The sequence below is a fragment of the Camelus bactrianus genome, chromosome 5, assembly GCF_048773025.1.
Source record: "Camelus bactrianus isolate YW-2024 breed Bactrian camel chromosome 5, ASM4877302v1, whole genome shotgun sequence".
In the NCBI taxonomy this organism is placed as follows: Eukaryota; Metazoa; Chordata; class Mammalia; order Artiodactyla; family Camelidae; genus Camelus; species Camelus bactrianus.
The window spans coordinates 54,017,271-54,038,308 of record NC_133543.1 but is presented as its reverse complement, the minus strand read 5'-3'; the positions used below and the strand labels follow the sequence as shown (position 1 = coordinate 54,038,308).

At 41.9% G+C, this 21,038-nt stretch overlaps 1 protein-coding gene across 11 annotated transcripts in view; it reads right to left on the bottom strand.

Moving 5' to 3' along the window:
- The window catches only part of RAPGEF4 (Rap guanine nucleotide exchange factor 4), a 273,427-nt gene that overhangs the window by 43,689 nt on the left and 208,700 nt on the right, over positions 1-21,038 (bottom strand). For all 11 annotated transcript variants that reach the window (XM_074363893.1, XM_074363889.1, XM_010960700.3 and 8 more), the window contains 7 exons: positions 20,752-20,836; positions 18,872-18,932; positions 17,085-17,161; positions 16,516-16,662; positions 14,471-14,586; positions 8,558-8,646; positions 4,241-4,319 (listed from right to left, as the gene is read on the bottom strand). In XM_074363893.1, the coding sequence (XP_074219994.1) occupies positions 4,241-4,319; positions 8,558-8,646; positions 14,471-14,586; positions 16,516-16,662; positions 17,085-17,161; positions 18,872-18,932; positions 20,752-20,836 (654 nt within the window). The remainder of the gene's footprint in view (positions 1-4,240; positions 4,320-8,557; positions 8,647-14,470; positions 14,587-16,515; positions 16,663-17,084; positions 17,162-18,871; positions 18,933-20,751; positions 20,837-21,038) is intronic.

The window sequence follows — 21,038 nt, the reverse complement described above, 5'->3', positions numbered from 1 at the left end:
TTCTGTGTGCCTGGGCTTCTCCAATATGTAAAATGAAATAAATACCATATCAGTGCTTTGTTTGGCCTCACCTGTGGGGGCTGGGTGTTGGAAAAATAAAGTAAATGATGTGAAAATGCTCTGAATCAAGAATACAGTTATTAAAATTCAAAATAATATTAACTTAGTTGTGACCACTCACTGAATTGAAGGCCTGCCTGCATTTGTACAGACAAAAGTAAGGCAGAGTTTAATCATAAAACACAAAATTAAAACAAAAGGGAAGCAACTCTGTAATAAACATTAGAAGTGCTAAAATATTACATATTCTTTGTCTACTTTTAGAAATTTAAACTAAGGAAAATACACGGGCAAGGATTTAGCTGAAAGGAAGCTGACTCACCTCATTGTGCTTGTTATAGGAAAAAAAGGTGGAAATAATCTAAATATTCAATAGGAAGAGGCTAAGAAAATTAATTATGACATGTCTGCCATATAATATTGTGAATCAATAAAAATAATATGTTTTTCTCATGCATTTTGTCACCTTGTTGCCCAGCACTGAATAATAAATTCTAAGTGTTCATAAGTGTTTGAGGAATTATCTGGGGAAAAAAAGTGTAGTTTTATTTGTATATATTGATTTGGAAAGATATCCACAGCATACTGTTAAGTGAAAAAAAATTTAAAAAAGCATATAAAACATGACCTCACTTACATAAAATTATATACAAATATACTTTCTGAAAGCTTTTTCATAATACAATGGTGAGATACCACTTGAAGTTTTCTCTCTTCTCCTCTTCTGTAAACTGAAGTTTTTTTACAATGAGACTGTTTTATTTTTAAGAATGATAAAGCTATCTCTATTTAGACAAATGGTGTGGAAAAATATTTAATGCCAGAGAAAGATATTCATAACATGTTATTTAGTGACAAAACATACACCATTGTTTATAGTATGATCCCATTCTAGTATTTTAAAGCATAGATCTGTATGTATAGAAAAACGACTAGAAGGATATACACCAAGGTAGTAACTGTCCTAATGCCTGGTAGGGTGATAGGGGTTTTAGTTTGCTTTTTTAAGACTAATGGAAAACTGAACTGAATTCTAAGTGCAGGTTTTAAAAAAGACTGAAAAAACTAGAGATGAAAAGTACAGAAACTGAACAAATATAATTTTAAAAACTCATTATAAAGCACTTGTATTCATTAGGTCAAATCATGTCCCAAGCGTATCTAATGAATAGAGAGTTTCTCTCATTAGCACATAAAAGGCCTGAAATATTAATGTTAAACAGAGTTCTACCATCCTCTCCTGTGCTAAAAGCAAAACTGGAGGAGACATACAATGTAGATTAAGGACAGAAACAGGCGTCAGTGGCTCAGGGCTCAAATTCTTTCTGTACTAGTAATTACCCTTCCCCGAGCAAATCATAATTTTTCATTATCCCAGTTTATTGACTTGGAAAAAGAGCAGTGAAAATACTGACTTCTTCGTAGGGCTGCTATGAAAAGTCACACGTCTTTGGTACTTTAAAAACACTCAGCCAAATCAACTCACTGACTGTAAGTGCTTTAGTGGGACGTGGTGAAGCATTTTACTATCCCTCTGTCCCAAAGCAACATGGGTCTTAACCCACGTGCTCAGTTTTACATCATCTCTCCTGTCACATATGGACACAGTGCTAAGCAGTTTATACGTGCTTTTTATATTTTTGCCTGTTCATCGTTTATTTCTCCACTTTATTTTTCTTTATAGGCAGTCTCTGTAAAACTATCCAGTAAAGTGCTTTGCCTTCTCTTGACCAAGATGTCAGCAGTGACCCATGCGAGGCAATGACCCAAGCTATCCCCAGGGAGGTGGGAATGAGCTGAGGGCCCAGGATGTTTGGGGGCAGAGTTACTCTAGCAGCTGGGTCCCTAGTTGCTGCCCGCAGGTCTCTTTCTAAGGCCTGGCCTCTTTAAGGACTCCTTCAATTCTCTGAGTTACCCTATCCTTCTGATGAATTCCTGAAGTCTGTCACAATTGGTTTATGTTACCTATGACCAAAAAAAGGAGCTCATATAATGGCCTAGATAACATCTTCCTGGAGGCAAAGGGACTAAAACTTGAGTCTTCAGCATGATATAAAAGCACTTACACATATGCGGCTTCAAGGATAGACTCCTTTTCATTTGCTTGCCTCTAGCAGGATGAGCTTCCGGCCTTCCTGGCATGCTTTCTCTAGGCATTTCAGAACAATAATTCTCATTTTACTCCCACTACATAAGGACTAGGGACTTAACCTGTCCAATATAGCAGCCACTGGTCACATGTGGCTACTTACATTTAAATTAATGAAAATCAAATAAAATTAATAATTCAGTTTCTCAGTCCTAAAAGCCAATTTCAAAGCTAGTGGCCATTGGGCTAGCATAGATATAGAACACTTCCATAGTGCCTGACACGTAGAGAGTTGATTCAAAATAGAACAGTTCGGTGAATCTAAGTTTTCACAGGGCCGGGAGTGAAGGGGGTGGTCTGAGGGCACAAGGTCGTGTAGGTGGTACCCTGCCATCCTGCATCCTCTCCATCTACTGAGAAAAGAATCAGGACTGGACATCACAGGCCCCCTTGATTCTGTTTTTTTTTAATGGAGGTTCTGGGGCTAGAACCCGGGAAGCCTTGGTTCACTCTTCCGTCTCCTCCTCCCCCCACATCATTAGTCCCCTCACTTCCCGACCTGGGAGTGGCGTGGGCTTCCCTCTCTAGGATCTCCTATTTTAAAGACTGAGGTCAGTGATATGAATGTTCTCAACCAGCTCTGAAGGGGAACAAGCTAATTAGTCAAAAAGTCAGAGTTTGAAAAAAAAAACAAGCTGCATGTTTGGGGCTTTGAGTCGTAAAGATGGTATGACTTCAGCCACTGCGCTCTCTCACTCTTCTTTTGGTTTGTTCGCCTTACACTTATCAACATGCTAACTGCTGAAAAAAAAAATCTAAACTCAATGGTGGTTTTTATGTTTCCTTCCAACAAATCTCAAAGGTCTTGTAATGATTACCATGTATGGAGCTAAAAGAGCACAGAGAGATCCCAAATGTGTTAATTTTACTTGAGAAAAACTGAATATGAGCCAGAAAGAATATATAATATATTTAAGTCTCATTAAGCTGTCATTACTTGGAAAGATAGTTTCCAGGCAAATAAACACCCAAATCTCACTCTTGCAGCTCCCTCTGAATAGTACATTGAACTGCAATCTCCTAGCCTCACACACTCTGTTGACTTCAAAGAGAATTATGGGTGAACAAGGAAATGAGAATCAGGTAGGACAGTTATAATTCTGAAAAAGGAAACATGCCAACATTGATTGCATTGCTCAGAAAGAAAGAATGCCATTCTCCTTCAGTACAGTTAACTGCTCAAAAAAGGCCAAAGTGTTCGGGGGCCGGAATTTTTGTTGCTTTAAAAATAAAGCAAGGTTAGAGAATACACTTTCACATTCTGCCAAAGTTGAGGGTGTAACTCATTAGCAACAGTCACTTCTTTTATTTAGCTTATGTCCTTGGAATGTTCCCTCTGTGCTAGACACTGTGCACCAATTGGTCAACTCAATAGACTACTGAAACGCTGCCCCAAGTAAGTTCAAGGTTAAGCCGCTTAGAGAAACTGCCATTAGAACTTCAAGTTTTGTATCTCTGACATTAGTCAGTGGGATAATAAAAATGGCAACAAATTTCAGTATCTAGAGGATAGGGCAGACTAAGAAGGATGTAAAAGAAAAGTTAACCCACAATGGTAACTTGTATATATCTCGGCAGGTTAGTGGTCTGATTAATACTACAGCTCAGAGGGACACAAACAGATCACGGTCCATCCCGCCAGGTACCCGACAGTGGTACAAAGTCTATCTCCAACCTTAGGAAACTGTCCCTAATGATGCTCCCTAGTAATACTCTCGTCCACAGCCTTCTCTAGCCTACCTCCCAGGTGTGTGTATCTCTCAGCAGCATCACTTTTCTGAGGCAACTTGGCTTACATTTCTCTACCCAGGTAATGAAGAGGGAATCCTTAAACATGGCACAGCAAAACCATGCCAGGAAGAGCTGGGAATCTGTGTGCATGGAAAGCTGCTGATGTTTCAGAGTCTGACAGGGGTGGAGAGTACACTTCTGCCTGGGCCGTGACTTACCTGAAGAGATGTGATGAGATAATGACCATGTACATGTGGGGTGCTGTCGAGGAAATAGAGACTTTTCACAACGAAAGGATATTGGGCCACCAGAGCTGGGCAAAGCTGGGTATTTGGCATAAAAACACAGTGCATCATAACAAAGTCATTTAAAACAGAATCTGTAGGCGGGGGAAGGAAAACAAAGCAGAAAAGGAAGTTAGATTCCTGCAGAAACGTTTAGGAAATCAAGAGCTGGCTTGGGATAGCAAGGTTTTACTGTTCAAAGAAGCACTGCATATAAAAATAATAATGTTACAGAGCTTGAGATCAAAACTCAATTTCTTAGGACAGTGGATAAAAAGTACAATATTTTTAAAAGAGACAGACTTGTCTTAATGGCACTGGCCACCTTAGCCACAATGAATTTAAAAAAATATATCTGTAATTAAAGAGCCACACATGGGCAGTGCCATGTGTGCAGAACTATGACATGGTCATTTGTCTATTTTACACCATATGTCTTTTGTCAGTATTTTTTTCCTTTGTTTCTCTTTCATCTCCTCTTCTCAGAGACAGCAATAAAAGATGAAAGTGTGATAGAATTATAGAGAAAGGAGATGGTAAGAGCAGAGAACTGGTGAGGGAAACAAAAGCAGCTAAAAAAAAAAAAGGCAAGGTAAAGGCTGAAGACAAGATAAAGACCGTGAGCAGCAATTGAAGCAAAACACAATCTCTTTGGTAGATTAAAATGGTCAATGTCCTACATTTGGAGCTATTTTGTAGGTAGGTAAACAGGAAGATGGCAAAAGAAGTAAGGCAAGCCCCTCAAAGAAGCTTCATTGCTTTGTTCTGAATTTGATGCTGGTTCTTCACTGCAAAGACAACGCTATCCAGGCAGTCCTGGTGAGAAAGCTCGTGAAGACGGACTGAAAGGCCTCAGAGTACACCCCCTGCAAACCTGCTCTGGGGGTTTTCAACTGAAAAACGAACTACCCTGGCTGAGTTCCATGAAACTCACATAATTTTTCTAACAGAAAATGGTGAGAAATATGAGAATTTTAACTATATAAATTGAATATCCAATGCCTATGTTTTAAATTAATGTGTATTATCAAAGTTGGAATCAGTGACTAAAGGTTTAAACTTATACTCATTTTTTGAAAATTGAGATAATTGTCATATAACACTGTATCAATTTAAGGTGTACAATGTGTTGATTTGATGCATTAATAGGCTGCAATATGATTACCACCGTAGCCTCAGCTAACCCCTCTGACACCTCACATAATACCATTATATTCATTTAAATATAAGTGATGAGTGTAATTTAAAGCTGTCATCACTTGGTGTTACCAGTAATTTCAGCCCCATTATCCTGAGCCAGAGAAGATGCTGAGGTGTCAGACAGAAGCTGTGTGGGACTTTTTTCTTAAGTATGAAAGGACTTTGGCTTGTCTGAGTTGAACATCAGGGTCACCTTTACATGTTGTAGATATTCTATGAGGATAGGAGGAAAAAATGCTTATTTATAAGGCTCCCAGAAGACCTGTGCTGTACAGTAGTTTAAATTTCACTAGAGCAGAGATTTCAGTAAGGTTCTCCAAGGCTGGTGAGCTGGTCAACTAGCGCGGTAATCACCCAGCACCCTCATTTCAATGTGGCTCTCTTATTCTCTACTCATAGGCAGTAACTCTTGAGAACCGATTAAAAAAAAAAGTCATTGCTACTAGAACATGATTTCCCAAGCTCTTAAGGACTAATGCTGGTTATAGAAGTGAAAGGTGTAGGAAACCAATACCTCTTAGGGAGAAAACAGATGTTTCGGTAAATTAAGAGAATGTGCTATCAAACCCAGGGGTGTTCATTTCTATGATGCAAACCAGTTGCACTCTGACGTCTCTCATTGTATTGTAAAACCATCAATGCCAAGGGGCTCCCACCCCACTGATTCCATGAGTTTCAGGGCACTGCACCAAGACTATTTTTAATGTCCAGGATGACTATGTGGTAGATTCATATTTTTGATTATGAGAATGATACTGATTTTTTCTTTATCTCCAAGCCATGTAAATTACTTGCAAGAAAAATAAAATCGGAAAAACCGCAGGGAATAAAGTTCACTATCAGATTATGAGGTGAACTTAGTTCTAACATCAAAAATGGAATAGTCAGGAATCACATCCTATGTGGCAGCCATTGCGATAACTGATTTCTGGGCTTCAAGTTCTTACGAAGCAGTAATTCAGTCCCCTCCTCTCTCAGAAGTAACTTTAAAAGGAGGAATATATTTGTCCTTCACATGTAGTAAAGATCTTACGGATCTTTCCTTAGATGCCACAGTCTCTAACACACCAGAATGTTCCTTTTCAGTCAATATTCACTTTAGAGAAGATGCTGTTTCTTGTATTACACAATCACACATTCTGGACAACAGTTAATCAGAGGGGGAAAAGTCTGCTATATTTTTCCTGACCTCGGGTCCTAGAAATTTGGTTTATTTAAGATTATGTTTGCCTCTTGGAAGTAAGCAATCCTCTCCAAAATGGGCCCTCAAGGATTTCCTTTTTCAAAAAAGGATCTTATCACATTCTCCTCGCTCAGACATCTGTAACCACTTCTCAAAGCTTAGCTTCACATTTAAGATGCTCCAAGGTCTGGACCCTAATTCTTAGGCCTTACCTTTTTTCCAGCACTTGTGTATATGATAGTCTAGCAACACCACATGGCCTGGTCTTCCTTGTCTGTTTCTAGGTCAGCACTCATGTATGGAAAGCTTTGTCCCCGGTTACCAGCCTTCCCTCAGGGCCACTTCAAAGGCTATATCCTTGGGGACAATCTTCCTGGTCCTCTCAAGTTTATAATCAAGTTGCACATTCCTTTATGTCCTCTGGCAGGTTATAAACTTCCTGAAGACAGGAGGGTGATTCCTTGTTCACATTGCCTTGTCCAAAGCATCCAGCTTAGTACCAGCCCAGCAAGGTCCTCAACAAACATTGAACTGAACGTAACTGCCCTAGTGTCAGAGATCTTGCCTTTTATATCTACTGCTCCCCAGTTAATTCGCTCCATAAAAAACTCAGATAATCTAGTGATGAAATGAGAAAATGGAAATGGAATGAGAAGATAAAGTAAGAAGTAAATCAGTGATCAAATACTTTCTGGAGGGATGTAATAATAATGATAACTTTACCCTGAGTATATTGTGAAGAGAAAAGAAATGAACTCTGAACTACCACTAAGTTTTTAAAATAAATCTCTGAACTTCTTTTAGTGAGAAATCTTCTATGGATCTCAGTGTGCTTAGAGTATTAGCCTATTATTCTGAGAGACAGGCCAGTAGTAAAGGGTATTTTTTTTTTAAATAGCTGAATGTGTGCTGTTCCCAAATCACATATAAGATGGTAACCAAAGTGGAGAATGATCTCAAAACTCTGAACACTTAGTTCATGGATGAGGTTCGTCTCATTCATCCTCAAATCTCTGTGTCTTAGTTAACGAGACTGGTTCACTGTAAGGTGGTATTGTGGCTTGATTTTTTTCCCTTCCAAAAAGATATGCTGAAGTCCAAAGCCTGCAGACCTCAGAATCTGACCTTCTCTGGAAACTTACTTCTTATTTCTTTGCAGATGCAGTCAAGATAAGATAATTAATGTGGGACCTAATCCAACATGATTGGTGTCCTTATAAAAAGGGGAAATTTGGACACAGAGGCAGATGCACAGAGGGAAGACTATGTCAAGACATAGGGAGAGTACCATGTGAAGGTGAAGGTGAATATTGGAGTGAGGCAACGCCAAGCCAAGGAATGCCCGACATGGCCAGCAAAACCCCGGAAGCGAGGAGAGATGTGATCAGATTGTCCCTTACAGCCCTCAGGAGCCAGCCCTGATGTCACCTGGATCTCAGACTTCTAGCCTTCAGAACAGAGGGACAACACATTTTTGTTGCTCAAGCCAGCCAGTTTGTGGTGCTTTGTTATAGCAGTCCGAGGAAAGGAACACAAGTGGTGTTTGGTTACACTCCGGGCAGCCCAGGGATCTGCAGTCGTAATGAGAACTACTCTGCTCCCAGCTGGAGCAGGACTGTGCCTTTTATGGAGGCAGCTTCAAATCAGGAAAAAGTAGGATTAAAATGATAACCTAATAGGTACCTACGGAAGGTAGAATTTAAATGATAACTTAAGATATGCCTTTGGAAGGCTACTCCTCATATGGATGAATGAGAGAGCCATCTGCAAAGGGCAGCCAGGACCAGAGAAGGCAGAGAAGGGTTGAAAAGATGCTCTTCTAATGGAAATACACATAACCCATTTCTAAAACTGCTTTGGCTACACACACTGAGAATGAATTCAGATTTTTTTTTTTTTTACAATGCTCTGCATGGATTTTATGGACATAGAACTGTTCTAGGTGTTTACCTGTTGCTTCATTTAAAGCTGGCTCGAGACGTATTGTTTCTAGAAAATGCTCTAAAATTTTTTCAGGTGTTCCTGACATCACAGTATACCTAGATGAGAAATCAAACCAGCATTAGTTTCAGTTTTTCAAAAGTAGGAAAATCATAGAACTTTTTACATATCTAAAACTTTTTTCTGAGATCCCAGGAAACCACACTGACTTAACTTATGACCCATATTCTCCGTATGGTAAGAAAGACCCTATACCTTTGCAAAGTCATACAGGAAGACGACAGAAAAACCCCCAAACTGAAGGAGTTATTAAAATGTTATTCTTTCTTCCCTACATGGAACTAAAGTAAACTTCTTGGAGAGTGGTTCTGGCAGGCTGGGAACTGAGGCACTTCAGCCTTGTTCCAAGGGGAGTGAAAAGGAACATGCAAATCCCAGGGTGGTTCAGGTCAGGCAGGGGGAGCTGGCGAGGGGAAGTGACAGTAAACTAGGTTATCCATATATGGGTTACTTGTAGCAAAATTGCGGTCCCACACTGGATTCCCCTGACTATTTCTGGAATGCTGTGTCTTTCCCAACTGTACACTGGTATGTGCTTTGGAAATGCAGCTAAGAATAAAAGAAAAGAAAACAAAACCCCCAAACGCCAATGAGCCAACAAAGAAACCCCAGTAGCATCTGAACAGGAAATAAATCAGTAGTAGAACATCCATATAATTTATTTCAATACCAAATTACTTGGCAGGGTGGGGGGGTTAGGTATGATTTCAGAAATTCCATCCATGAAGCTCTTTAAGCCACACGGGAGGACTGCTTTTGTAAATTGAACGTGGGTTATTTCAAAGTCATGTTCAAGATGGTAACAAAACAGTGAGTGAAAACGACAGGCAAAACACATGAAGATGATCCAGGGGCTCCTGTTCCAAAACTGAGATTTTGCTTTTCTGCTCAGTGTTTCACGTAGAGCAAAATGACAAGGAAGAAAAACAGCAATGAAAAGAAAATCCTCCTGTGTTTAGAAAGCAGCGGGAGGGCTCAGCTCCAGGAGAATTCAGATGTCTTCGCCTCCTGACCAATACCCTCCTCCCTGCTTGAGACCTTGGAGGAAGTGTGTTGAGAGCCCAAGACTATCTCTAATGTGTTAAGTCTCCTGCCTGAGGAGGTGAGGAAGAGGCAACTCAACACACGGCCCTGCACACGTGCACACGGAGGGTGAGTGAAGTATTCCTGGTGTGGACGGAGGTAGCAAACGCATTCCACCTGGAAGACGACCATGATTTGAATCTACTGAGAGTGCGCATGCGCGCGCGCGCCTGCAGGACCCAGGGAAGCTGAGGAGTTCCGTCTTCTAAAGAACCTGGCCCGTTTCTCAAAGTAAATAAGGTATAAGACAAGGACATTTCCTCTTGTAGGCAATGGCTATTTGAGGTAAGGAGAAGGCATATCTATAAATGACTTTCAATACTTAAATGGAGAACATTGCTGAGCTCATTCAATAATTCCCAAAATAGTTGATTCCTTTTTTTTTTTTTAAATAGATGATTCTTTGATGGCCCTCCTCAGATGAGCTAGAAGAGGACCAGCATCTGGTCACATGAATAAGGAACTGGGGTGGGAGAGGGCACTGAACATCTGCCGAATGTTTCCTGTGCCCCAGACAACTAGGTGGGCACTGACCAATGGCGTCACATTCGCTCCTGCTGGTTAAATCCCATCTTCATTCTGCAGATGGAGAAACTGCTCTGCAAGAGGAGGCGTCAGCCCGTGGTCACAGAGTCAGTAAACACAACATCTCTGCAGTGGGCCGGGTCTGGCTTCGGAGCACAAGCAGGGGTCAGGGCACTGCCCGGCCTGTGAGCGGGACGCTCTGGCCTGAGGCTCCATCCAGGCACCTGGAGCTCATCCTGAACAGGAGGTCCGCCCTGCAATTTAAAAGCCCCTCAGAAGGGCTTGTTTGCTTGTTTCTGAGAACAAGTTTCCTTTAATAAGAGTGTAAAGACATTATACACAAGACCAGCCGCGTGTTGCTTCACATGGCCGTGGGCAGCTGTTGCTAGCGGGCTCCCGGCTCCACAGCTGGCCACACGAGTGACTGATACATCCGTCTGTCGTTGGTTCCCCTGTGAAAAGGTTAGCTCTGATAGAAGGTTGGCTTCTCAGTCTGGTGTTCTCGGTCTGGACATCCCTCAGCTAGGGTATTGTGTCTGGTCAAGGAGAAGGAAGGCTTACCTGACTGGCAAGCCTTATACACGACCACCTCGCTAGGGAGAGAAAATGGCGTCTCGGCTCCCTGCCCACCTGCTCAATAGCAGACACCAGGGCATCTGTCTTTTGCTACCACGGCTCCTTCTAGGGGTACAGCTGCCTTACACTAACCTCTCCCTCTTCTCAGCTCCACAGAAGGCTGTCCAGGGGTTGACATTCTCTCAGGGAAGGGAAGTCTGAAGAGGGAGGGCCAGGGAGCTTCTGGCCTGTGATCTCACGGCTCTGGGCTTGCCTGAAACATCACGTTACTGCTTTGTTTCAGGCTGGACTCTGCCAGGTGCCTGTTACTTCACCTCTGTTTAAATGAAGGACTTGAAGACCAGACAGTATGGCTCTTTTCAGATTATCACATGAAGAAGTTACCAAGTTAAAGAGGACCCCAAATGGTTATATTATCCAAGCTGTGAGGTTTTAAACCTGTGACAGAAAATCTTTTTTTTTTTTTTTTTTTTTTTTGGTGGCAGGGGAAATTAGGTTTATTTATTTATTTATTTTTTTGGAAGAGGTGCTGGGGGTTGAACCCAGGACCCAATGCATGCTAATCGTGCGCTCTACCACCTGAGCTGTACCCTCCCCCCAGAAAATCTTTTTCTAACACCAAGTCTGGAAATGAGGATACTTCTATCTGCACCTAGAACAAAAAAGAAATGGGAGAGAGGCCCTGGAAGGGACTATCTTTCTGCAAACAGGATGGAATTAAGTGGTTGGTTGTCTAAGGAAAAAGCAACACAGCAACTAAAACAGGAATAGTCATTTCAAACCACATAACCACGGAACAAACAATATTCAAAATGGTAAATGTTTGAGGGCTTCATATACATCCATCATGAGAAACACTGTTTCTCTATTGACATTTTAATATCACAACAGGGTTGAGTGGCTTGGGGAGAGTTAGGCAGTTTTGAAAATTTAAAAAGTATAGATGTCCCTCAGTATACACAAGAGGTTGGTTGCAGGACCCCCGCAGACACCAAAATCCATGGATGTTCAAGCCCCTTATATAAAATAGCAGAGTATTTGCATATAGCCTATAAAAGTCACTTGTATACTTTATCTATATTACTTATATCATCTACTACAATGTAAATGCAATGTAAATAGTCATCAGTACAATGTAAATGCTATTTAAACAGTTGCCCTCCTATGGCAAATTCAAGTTTTGCTTTGGGGAACTTTTTGGAATTTTTATCCCCCAAACATTATCCATGTACAGTTGGTTAAATCTGTGGACATGGAACCCGCAGATATGGAGGGCCAACTGTGTGCATAAACTATCCTGGATTTCTCAGGGGAAAAGTGAATCAGAAAAATAATGTTTTCAGCACCAACATGGTGACCCTCTTTGAGCTGAGAAAGGATAATTTCTGAGGAGACAGAGGCCTTAAAGGATCCCATATTTTAAGTTCATCCATAGACACAGTTGTTGCCATGTTCTCTGAGTTGTCCAGAACATCAGGCCAAAGTTCCCTGTCATGCCCCCTGCCCTTTTCAACTCTGGCCTGGCTCCAGAAAGCCTGCCTGAAAATGATCCCTTGAAAGAGTGGCTTTTTATTCTTCAGGGAATGGATTTGGCCTGATGTGCTATTTTGTACTCTCGATATTTCCTAAATAGTGTGCTGTGAACATGCACAAGGCTTTGAATTATATAAGAAATCTGGATTGGTCCACAGAACACAAATAAGGAGATACAATGGAAATCAGATCCAGGCCTAAAGTTAATTAATACTTGTGACCTCTCCTTTTTCTTCAGTTTGATTTCATTTTAAAAATCTGTATTTGGAGAGCATTCTAAATGGAAGCTGTTACAATAAGCAAATACTATTGAATTATGATATATATATATATATATATATACACACACACACACACACACATATATATGTATTTTAATGGCAGTACTGGGGATTGAGCCCAGCACTTTGTGCATGCTAGGTACACACTCTACCATTGAGCCATACCGTCTCCTTGCAAACCTTTGATCACTGCCCCCTGCTATGAAGAGGTGAAGGAAGCGGGGGGGGGGGGGGTGCTCCCAGGCACCTCTTGATCAAATGTTTTAAATTTGGGGAGAATTTTCAAGGCTAATTTTTTCAGGGAGCAAGACTTTCCAGAGCCATCTGTGGCATTATTAAAGAATGGAGATGATCACTATAAAATGGTCTCATTAGATTTAAGAGTGCTAAAGAAAATCACCGGGGGTAGTCCCGAACTTCACATAAAAAATGTTTTCATTCTCATCTTTTGTGGGCTGGAAGGACAACAGTTGAAAAACATCTGAGCAAAAACATTTTTCAAGAATGCACAGTAGTAGAAAATAGAAAAATAGTAAAGAATTCTAGATGGTAATTTTATAGGTTTATAAATGAAAGGATAGTTTTTTTTTAATATAGTCTATTTTATGTCAGGCCTTTTGAAATACATTGCTTTGCAATGTTTATTAGTGTTGAGGATAGAGTATTTATACACTATATTTCACTGTAACAAGTTCTGAGGCTGACAGAGCACGGACTTGTGAGTTGGTCCAGTTGCACCTGAACACAAGCTCTCCCGTTACAAGCGTTGTAATCCTGGGTAACTCACTTCTCTGAGCCTAAAATTTTCCATCTTCTGTTAAAAAGAGGATGTAAAAGGATTAGGTAAAATATGCAAAATATACTATGGCTGTTTAGTAACGTTCTATTTCTTCCTGACCTCTTTGCAGATACGTTGACTCATCCAGATGAAATGTCTGAGCCTTAGGCTCTCAGTCTAAACAATAACAGCTCATCATTTATGCTGACTGTCCTGATTAATGGGAACATCCCATGTACTTGGCAAAGAAAGGAAAACACTTGGGATGCATTCTTTTTCAATACAGTATTTGCTCACATTTCTTTAGCTACAGCACTGGTGTTTTTATTATTCTAAGATTAAAAATTAATCTTTAAATGAGATCCAGTAATTTTCCACAATTTCTTAGCACTACATTTCCTACTTCCCAGTCTTACTACTCAATTGTTGGTACATTTAATGGAAAAAAGTCTTGTGTAAGTAGTTGCAGCAAAAGATAGAACGGAACATACGTGGAATGAAGAAGAGTCAAGTTAAACAGGTGACCTGAGAAAGGGGAAGCAAATACCCTTTTGACATTAGCAGGAATAAGTATGGATGAGGCCAAATGGACGTCTCCAGACTACAATCAACAGACTGTTTTATATCTGAAGTCAGGTTTCCTTCAAAGATGCTCATGCTGATAATAAGATGAAAACACTTCTTGAGAAATCCTACACGTGAAATTCAAATACCAAAGGTTCCCTGCACCTAGGGGCCTGCCTACCCACCCCTCGAGCTGCCTGGCAGACCTGTTTTCATCACTTACTCCGATGCTTTCGGCTCCAAAGCTATTAATGGTTGATGGCAGCACAGAGAGAGTGTTTTTAGAGCAGGGGAATATTCTCCTCCGAATTACTCGAGGCAGCACCAAGCGCAATGCGGTGCCAGAAACGGATACATTATACTCCACGAGATGTGTGATTAGTCAATAGAGAGAGAGAAAAAAAAAAGTCACACACACTGCCGTCTTCCACAAAGAAGGAGAACGTGCTATTGTAGAGATGATGATACCAAGTGAAAAGGTTAATCACAGTCTGGCAATTGCAGTGTTGGATGCAAACCTACTTTTGCTGAGGCTGTGAGTTTCCTTGATTAGAAGCCCTGTTTCCTGCTGGGACCTTCTCCAGCACCAAGACGTCTTGGTCATGTTCTTTAAGTCTGACTGTATTCGCCTCAACGTCCTGCAAATACAAATTACACCACATACAGATGCTGCCGTTTTCTCAGACAATGAAAAAAATTCCCAATGCTTCAGAAAAAAACTCATTTGGTGCTTGTGATGCTAATTGTTGGCATCTACAAATTAAGTCATTTTCAAAGTCAAGGGCTGGAACGGTCAGAGAGAGGACCAGATGAGGTTTGAGGCATGTGGTTTTAAAACCCTGCTTGTACCCCAGATTCAGAAAATCAGCTGAGTAGAGAGAAGTGTGGCTGTGCTCAGAGAAACCTTTGGGAGAGGGTGGTACAGCGGAAAGAGAGAAGAGCAAAAGCACTTATTCTCTATAAAAATATGTGGCAAACAGCACGCAGCTTCAGCAGGGTTCTTTCATTCTGATTATCTTCTGAGGGGATTTTGTTTTCTTAGGAAACATGTTTCCTAAGAAGCATGTTTTCCCTCAAATCAAAAGAGTTTTTAAAAATCCGTTTGAAATGTGTTAAAAACAGTTTTCAGTTACTTTGAATAATTCCATAAATTACACCAGTGATAATGATCCTAATCTGATTCTTTCAAAAAATTTTTTTGGCTGAGTGTAAACTCCATGTGTGTAGACTTCAAAAAGAGTAAAGTCTAAATTTCAATGTCATTTAAAATAATTTATTAAACAATGTAATGTACTTTTTTCTTATCATCTGGCTCCTATTTTAAGAGATTAGATTTAAAAAACCAAGTCAAATCCATGTGGTGTGTTTTTTTTTTCTATATTATTCAATGCTTTAATTTTTAACTTCACTTTTTTTTTTTTTGCACTAAGAGAATGCATTCCTAAGATAAACTTTGTTGTCAGAAATTCTGTCACCAATGCCAAGAGCTTATAGCTGTGTAGGGATAGGTGTCCATACATAAGGAACAGGAGTGAGGGTGCAAATCATCATTAAATAATGCCAAATGTACCAGAAAGCACAGAAGCCACATTTAGAAGTCTGGGGTAGGACAGAGAAAGACACTCAGGCTGGGAGAGGCAGAGAAGAGCGTCTGCTCTGCACGCCAGGAGGGAGGGGGAAAAGCAAAGCGATCTTGGAGGGAGCAGTCACTCTGGGTGAGGTGAGATAGACTCTGGGCCCCCTGAAAGGCCAGGGGTGACAGCACACTGTCATGACGCCCAGCAGTCCACAGTCAAGCCTCCACCAGCTGAAGCTGGGTTGTCCCTCCCAAGGGAACAGGGGCTGGATGGTGGGGAGAAACCAGGGACCATCTCTTCTAAGCATCACCCACTCTCACAAATATTTTAACAAGCTTGCATTAGGCCCTTCTTCAGAGCCAACTTTAAGTGCAATTTCATGGCTCCTTCCACCACCCGGATTATTCTTCACCTACTTGCCGAAGTCTGAAATTCCGTTAGTGTGAATCAATCTGACATGAAGCACTTGAAATGAAAATGCTTGGTTGGAGTAATCATGGTGGGCATTAATTCCCACTAAAATGTCATCACCTAATAAATCCAGAGGGTGTATGAGGATATGAGAGAGGATATCAGATTTGGGAAGAGATAGGAGGTGGGGACTAGGAAGGTTTAGGATAAAGAAAGAGCTGGAGAATGAGGTGGGGAAGGACTCAAAAGGGGGAGCCCAGGATCGCCAAAGAGAAATGTCTCAGACCCTGACATTTTGCCTAGGCACCCCCATTTGTCTTCAGTCCTCACGGACCAGTGCAGGTGTGTGCAGGGGCATTTGGTCCAGCACAGCACGCCGCATTGGCGGCTTTACTGGATATCACTGCTGGACCTCAGAACCCACCAGCTCCCTGAACCCAGCAGGTTTGTAAGCAAGGCTCTTTGGCCCGAGAGCATTCATGAATTATAAGACCGCTCAATTAACACCGCACTCAATTCTTCACTTAGCTGGCAAAAGTGAAAATGGGATGCTTCAGTCACACTCCACCACGGACTCACCCTCAGGATCCGGTTGAAATCCTCCTTGTCTACTCTCAGGAAATGACAGTTGTCTTCTCGCAAGACAATGGAGGCAGCTCTTGGGGCATCATTCACTAGTGCTAACTTGCCAAAGTCATCACCCTCATGCAGGGTACAGACCACACCCTGGAGAGGGCAGAACATCCCAATGAACGTGAGCCTTGAAAAAGCAAACACCCAGCCACCTCACACCACAAGGCCCCCTGCCCCTAAAACGCTGTATCTATCAACAGGCGGTACCCAGGGATGCCAAAGGGGATGGCCACATGATTAAATTATAATATTCCATTTTTCTTTTATTTAGTAATAAGGGCTAGGGCTTAATTTAAATGTATACATTATAATCTGTAAGGAGATGAGCCCCAGAAAGTTCAATACTACTCTGAGTATAACAATTCAGATTATTTATGATTAGAGATCTTATAATGTCTTTTCTATATCGAGTAACAATGTTGCAGCAAGTTTAATTGTAGCATTACATTGTTAATACTTAGAGCCACTAGTAAATGGAGCATAATAAAGTTTCAAAAAGAAAAAGATATATATACCTTGCCATAAATGACTACATTCACTGATCCTTTTAGAATAATGTACCAGGAGGTACCTTCTTCTCCCTGGTTAAACACTAGAAACAAAAAGATGAAAAGACTGATGACAAGAATAGAAGCGCATCAATATCAATTACAGCTTATCCAATCATCATTTGTGAGTCCCCAGAGTTATGCATTTATACTGGAAGGGAAAAAAATTCCTGGCAAATACTAACTTATTCAGGTGGAATATTACTTCCTTTTCTATAACACGAAAGGCACAGAAATACTGCCCTCCTTGCTATGCCCTGAAAAGCAGGTAGGTATTTACTAGATATCGATTCAGCAGCAATCCATTCCTTAAAGCAATACACTTCCCTCAACAATTCAGCAAAACTTACTATGCCATGGAGAATAGTTTTTTAAAGTAATCTGACCGGTAATGTGAAGTTTGAAAACATGCAAATCAGCACTACACAGGGTTGATGGGTCCATATCTACGTATTTTTTTAAAAAAATGGGTTGGAATGAGGTAAAGGAGAGAGCAGGAGACCTTCCACTGTATCTGTAGAATTTTGTTCTTTAGGAAAATATGAAAATAAATATGGTGTGATGTTAGTGTTTGATAGTGTTTTTTTAAAAACTGTTTGAACAACCTCTTTTTTGTTTGAAATATTTAAATATTTCATGATAAAATGAAAACCATCAGTAAGTTTGAATTAAAAGAATAAAAGAGAAGTTGTAAGTCATCACTGAGCATAACAATTTAAAAAATATTAAAGTGAAACTTTAAAAATTTAAAGAAAGGACGTTCTTACTAAAATAAATATCAATGTCAGAAATACCACTTCTGATGACTGAAAGTAAAATATTTGAAACACAATTTTAAATTCTTTTTGCTTTTTACAATTTATGTTCTCTGCTTATTTGACTAACACAACTCAGTCTGAAGAAAGAGCAAGATTTTCCAAAAAATGTCTCTTGAAAAGCTAACAGGTGCCCATTAAAAGTGTTTTCTACACTTCATTAGGTTTAGGATGTGTTGGTTTAAATAAAGTGAAATTTTTCTTTATTGAAGAACTTCTGACAAACATGGCATGCTGACGTGGCTTACAATTCTCTAGGACAGATCAGAGGAGGCATCTCCTGACCTGAACAGAGCACTAACCACGTTTTTCAAAAAGGAGACTGTAGGATGAGTGGGAAATGCCAGCTGCAATAATTCTGCTCACACTTATTACTATTAAATTTCAATTTCTTGCTTCCAAAGATGATCATAGAACTAAACTACAGTCTGGATACGGGACGGATACTACGAATTAGTCCATAAATATTTGGGGCAAAGGAATTCTCTCAGGCTTGGATCTGACAGTGGAAGTGAGAGAAGAAAAAGAAAGCAGGAGAGTTTGACACTCTAAATGGTAATCTCAAGAGGTCGATTAGTTCTTCCAAAGCCACAAACTAAAGTGAGGGCACTGTGGAAAGGTTTTGCCTGTGGTCCCGCGGGAAGAGCAGTGACTTCATCCCACCCTCTTTAAACACGGCCTTGAGCCAGCAGGGCAGGGAGCAAGTGGAGACTCAGGCTGGCGACCGCTGCCACACTGGTACCCGGAAACCACCGCGCTGCAGAGGAGCGGACGCGTGCTGGGAGTAATCACAGGTCCAGAAAAACAAACGAGCCACGTGACGTCCTGCCAAGTCGGACCCAGGCCCAAGAGAGGGGAGTATTTGCAGGCAGCCCCCCCGGGGGACATCCTCGGTCGGGGGCCAGCCAGGCACGATGCTGGATTATAGCTTTCACTTACACACGGTTCCTCCTTTGGCGTGAGACTCAAAAATGAGAACACCTGCCAACTCCCGTTTAACCTAGAAGAAAAAGAGGAAGAATGCAGGGAAAGACCAGATGCTGGGGGGCTGGGGAGGGGCTCGCTCTCTTTCTGAACAGTGCTCACTTCTGCGTGGCCGCCTCCCACCTCGCTGGCTGCTGCTCCCGTCTAGAACCACTTTCACTAGACGTGCCCCACTAGATTCTTAGAGCTTCTACACACACACTTTCATAAGCTAATTCATATGAGACAATCTGCCTGGAGACTGTTAACACGTGGTTCCCCACATACGAACCAGCCAGCTTCTCTGCCTACCTTCTGTCTGGGTGAGAGCAATCTCATACGACTCTGTTGCCACTGAAGGCTCTTCCTTGCATCACACATCACACATCAGTGCACACATGTTGGAATACTCAATGTCTTGAAGTTGAATAATTAAGTTTAAATGTGTGAGCAGATTTACATTCATAGCTGTTTTTTAAAAATGCCAAATTATGATACCAAATTATGGCTCTATCCCTCTAAGAACCAAATAACCTGAGGACTTCCACCGTGCCTGGGTACCTGGGGTTTGAGGTAGAAGACTCCTCTTCTCCTCTGCCCTCCATCCTCCCAATCCCACCAAGGCTGGGGAGGTCAGAGCACGTGCGAGCTGGGGACCAGGAGCACAGCAAGGGAGAGGGGTCCTCCCCCACTTCACTCCCCAGCATGAGTTCGTGGAGCTCGGCTGCTTGCCCCCACAGAGCTGGGAGCTTCCTGGGTGAGGGTCCCGGGCACCAGACCTATCCCACCATGGAGAGAGTGAAGATGACAGGGCAGTGGTGGGTGGGAGGGGAGGCTGGGCTGCACCAGAGCCCTGGATCCTCCACACAGGTGGGCAAGCTTCTGGTCCCCAGAAGTGCAGGGGCTGGGAGGGGTGGGAAGGCACCCCTGTCTGGGTGGAAAGGGAGAGTGTCTGGAGCCCTCCTGCTGAGTGTTGTAGCAAATGCCTCACTGCTCTTGGCAAAGACCCGAACTTTACCCGCCAGGGTAGGGACTGCAGGCACTGCCACTGTGTGGCAGCATAATATCACCCAGCGAGCAGGGGATGAAAGATATTAGCATGTGGAGGAGCTCAGTGTATAATCGGCGAACACATTATATACCCTGTACATGTTGAAACAACTTCTTTATTATTATTATTACTATTGAATTATTAGCACATAGGAAACTTGTGCTGCCTGGGAATCCTGTTTCTATGTCTCTCCCACGGCAGGAGGCATTTCTCCCCATGTGCAGGCCAAATTTCTGTCCACAGCTTTTCTAAAGACCCTAATCAGGTAAAAGTTCAGAGTCAGATACAGCCCTTGGCCATTTTTCACCAGCAGGTACTGCTCTTGTGCCCTAAAGTGCCTGAACTAATGTTCTCTTGCACCTTCTGCTTCCTTTTTTCAATTTGGCAGCAAGTCTGGGCAGAGCTGGCCCCTTGGGCCAGGGCAGGTCATCCCGATTCCTCCCCCCACCCCCACCCCAGCTCTAGGTTTCATGGAAGGGACTGAAAACCCCTCCTAAGGCCTGGCTCTCTTGCCCAACTAAGCAGGTTCCAAGCCTCGGGAAGTGTGAAGCATGTGTTCCAGCTCTCCTCACGTGAGGCTGCTCTGGTGTTTAGGGTAGCTTCTAGTAACATGATAACACTTGATCTTTTGCTGGTGACTGTGCTTGGGTGTAACTTCCTTAGCATCTCACGAGAGAGAAGAGGGGTGAGGTATGAGGTAGAATTCGGGCATTCTTGACCCTCCTCTCACTATAATGCCCTCCAGCCCTAACAGGGCATCTAGCTCAAAGTCTCCTCCACCACGCTCGACCAAGAGGCAACTTACTGTGGTGGACAGATGGGATAAGGCTTTAATGTGAAGGAGTTCTTCGTAGATAATTTCCAGGTCATCCACGGTCCTCTGGCCAGGTCTACAAAGAAAAAAGGAATAAGGAAATAACGAGAAAAAAAGTCATCACTAAAGCCTGAAATAGAGAGGTGTATGCAGGGGTCAGTAACGTGCTCAGGGACTTCTTAGGAGAAACCCCTACAGAAAGGTATCAGCAGAGGGAGCAATTACATCATTATAGTTCAAAAAGGAAATAAGCGTACATGTTCCTTGATGGAAGGACA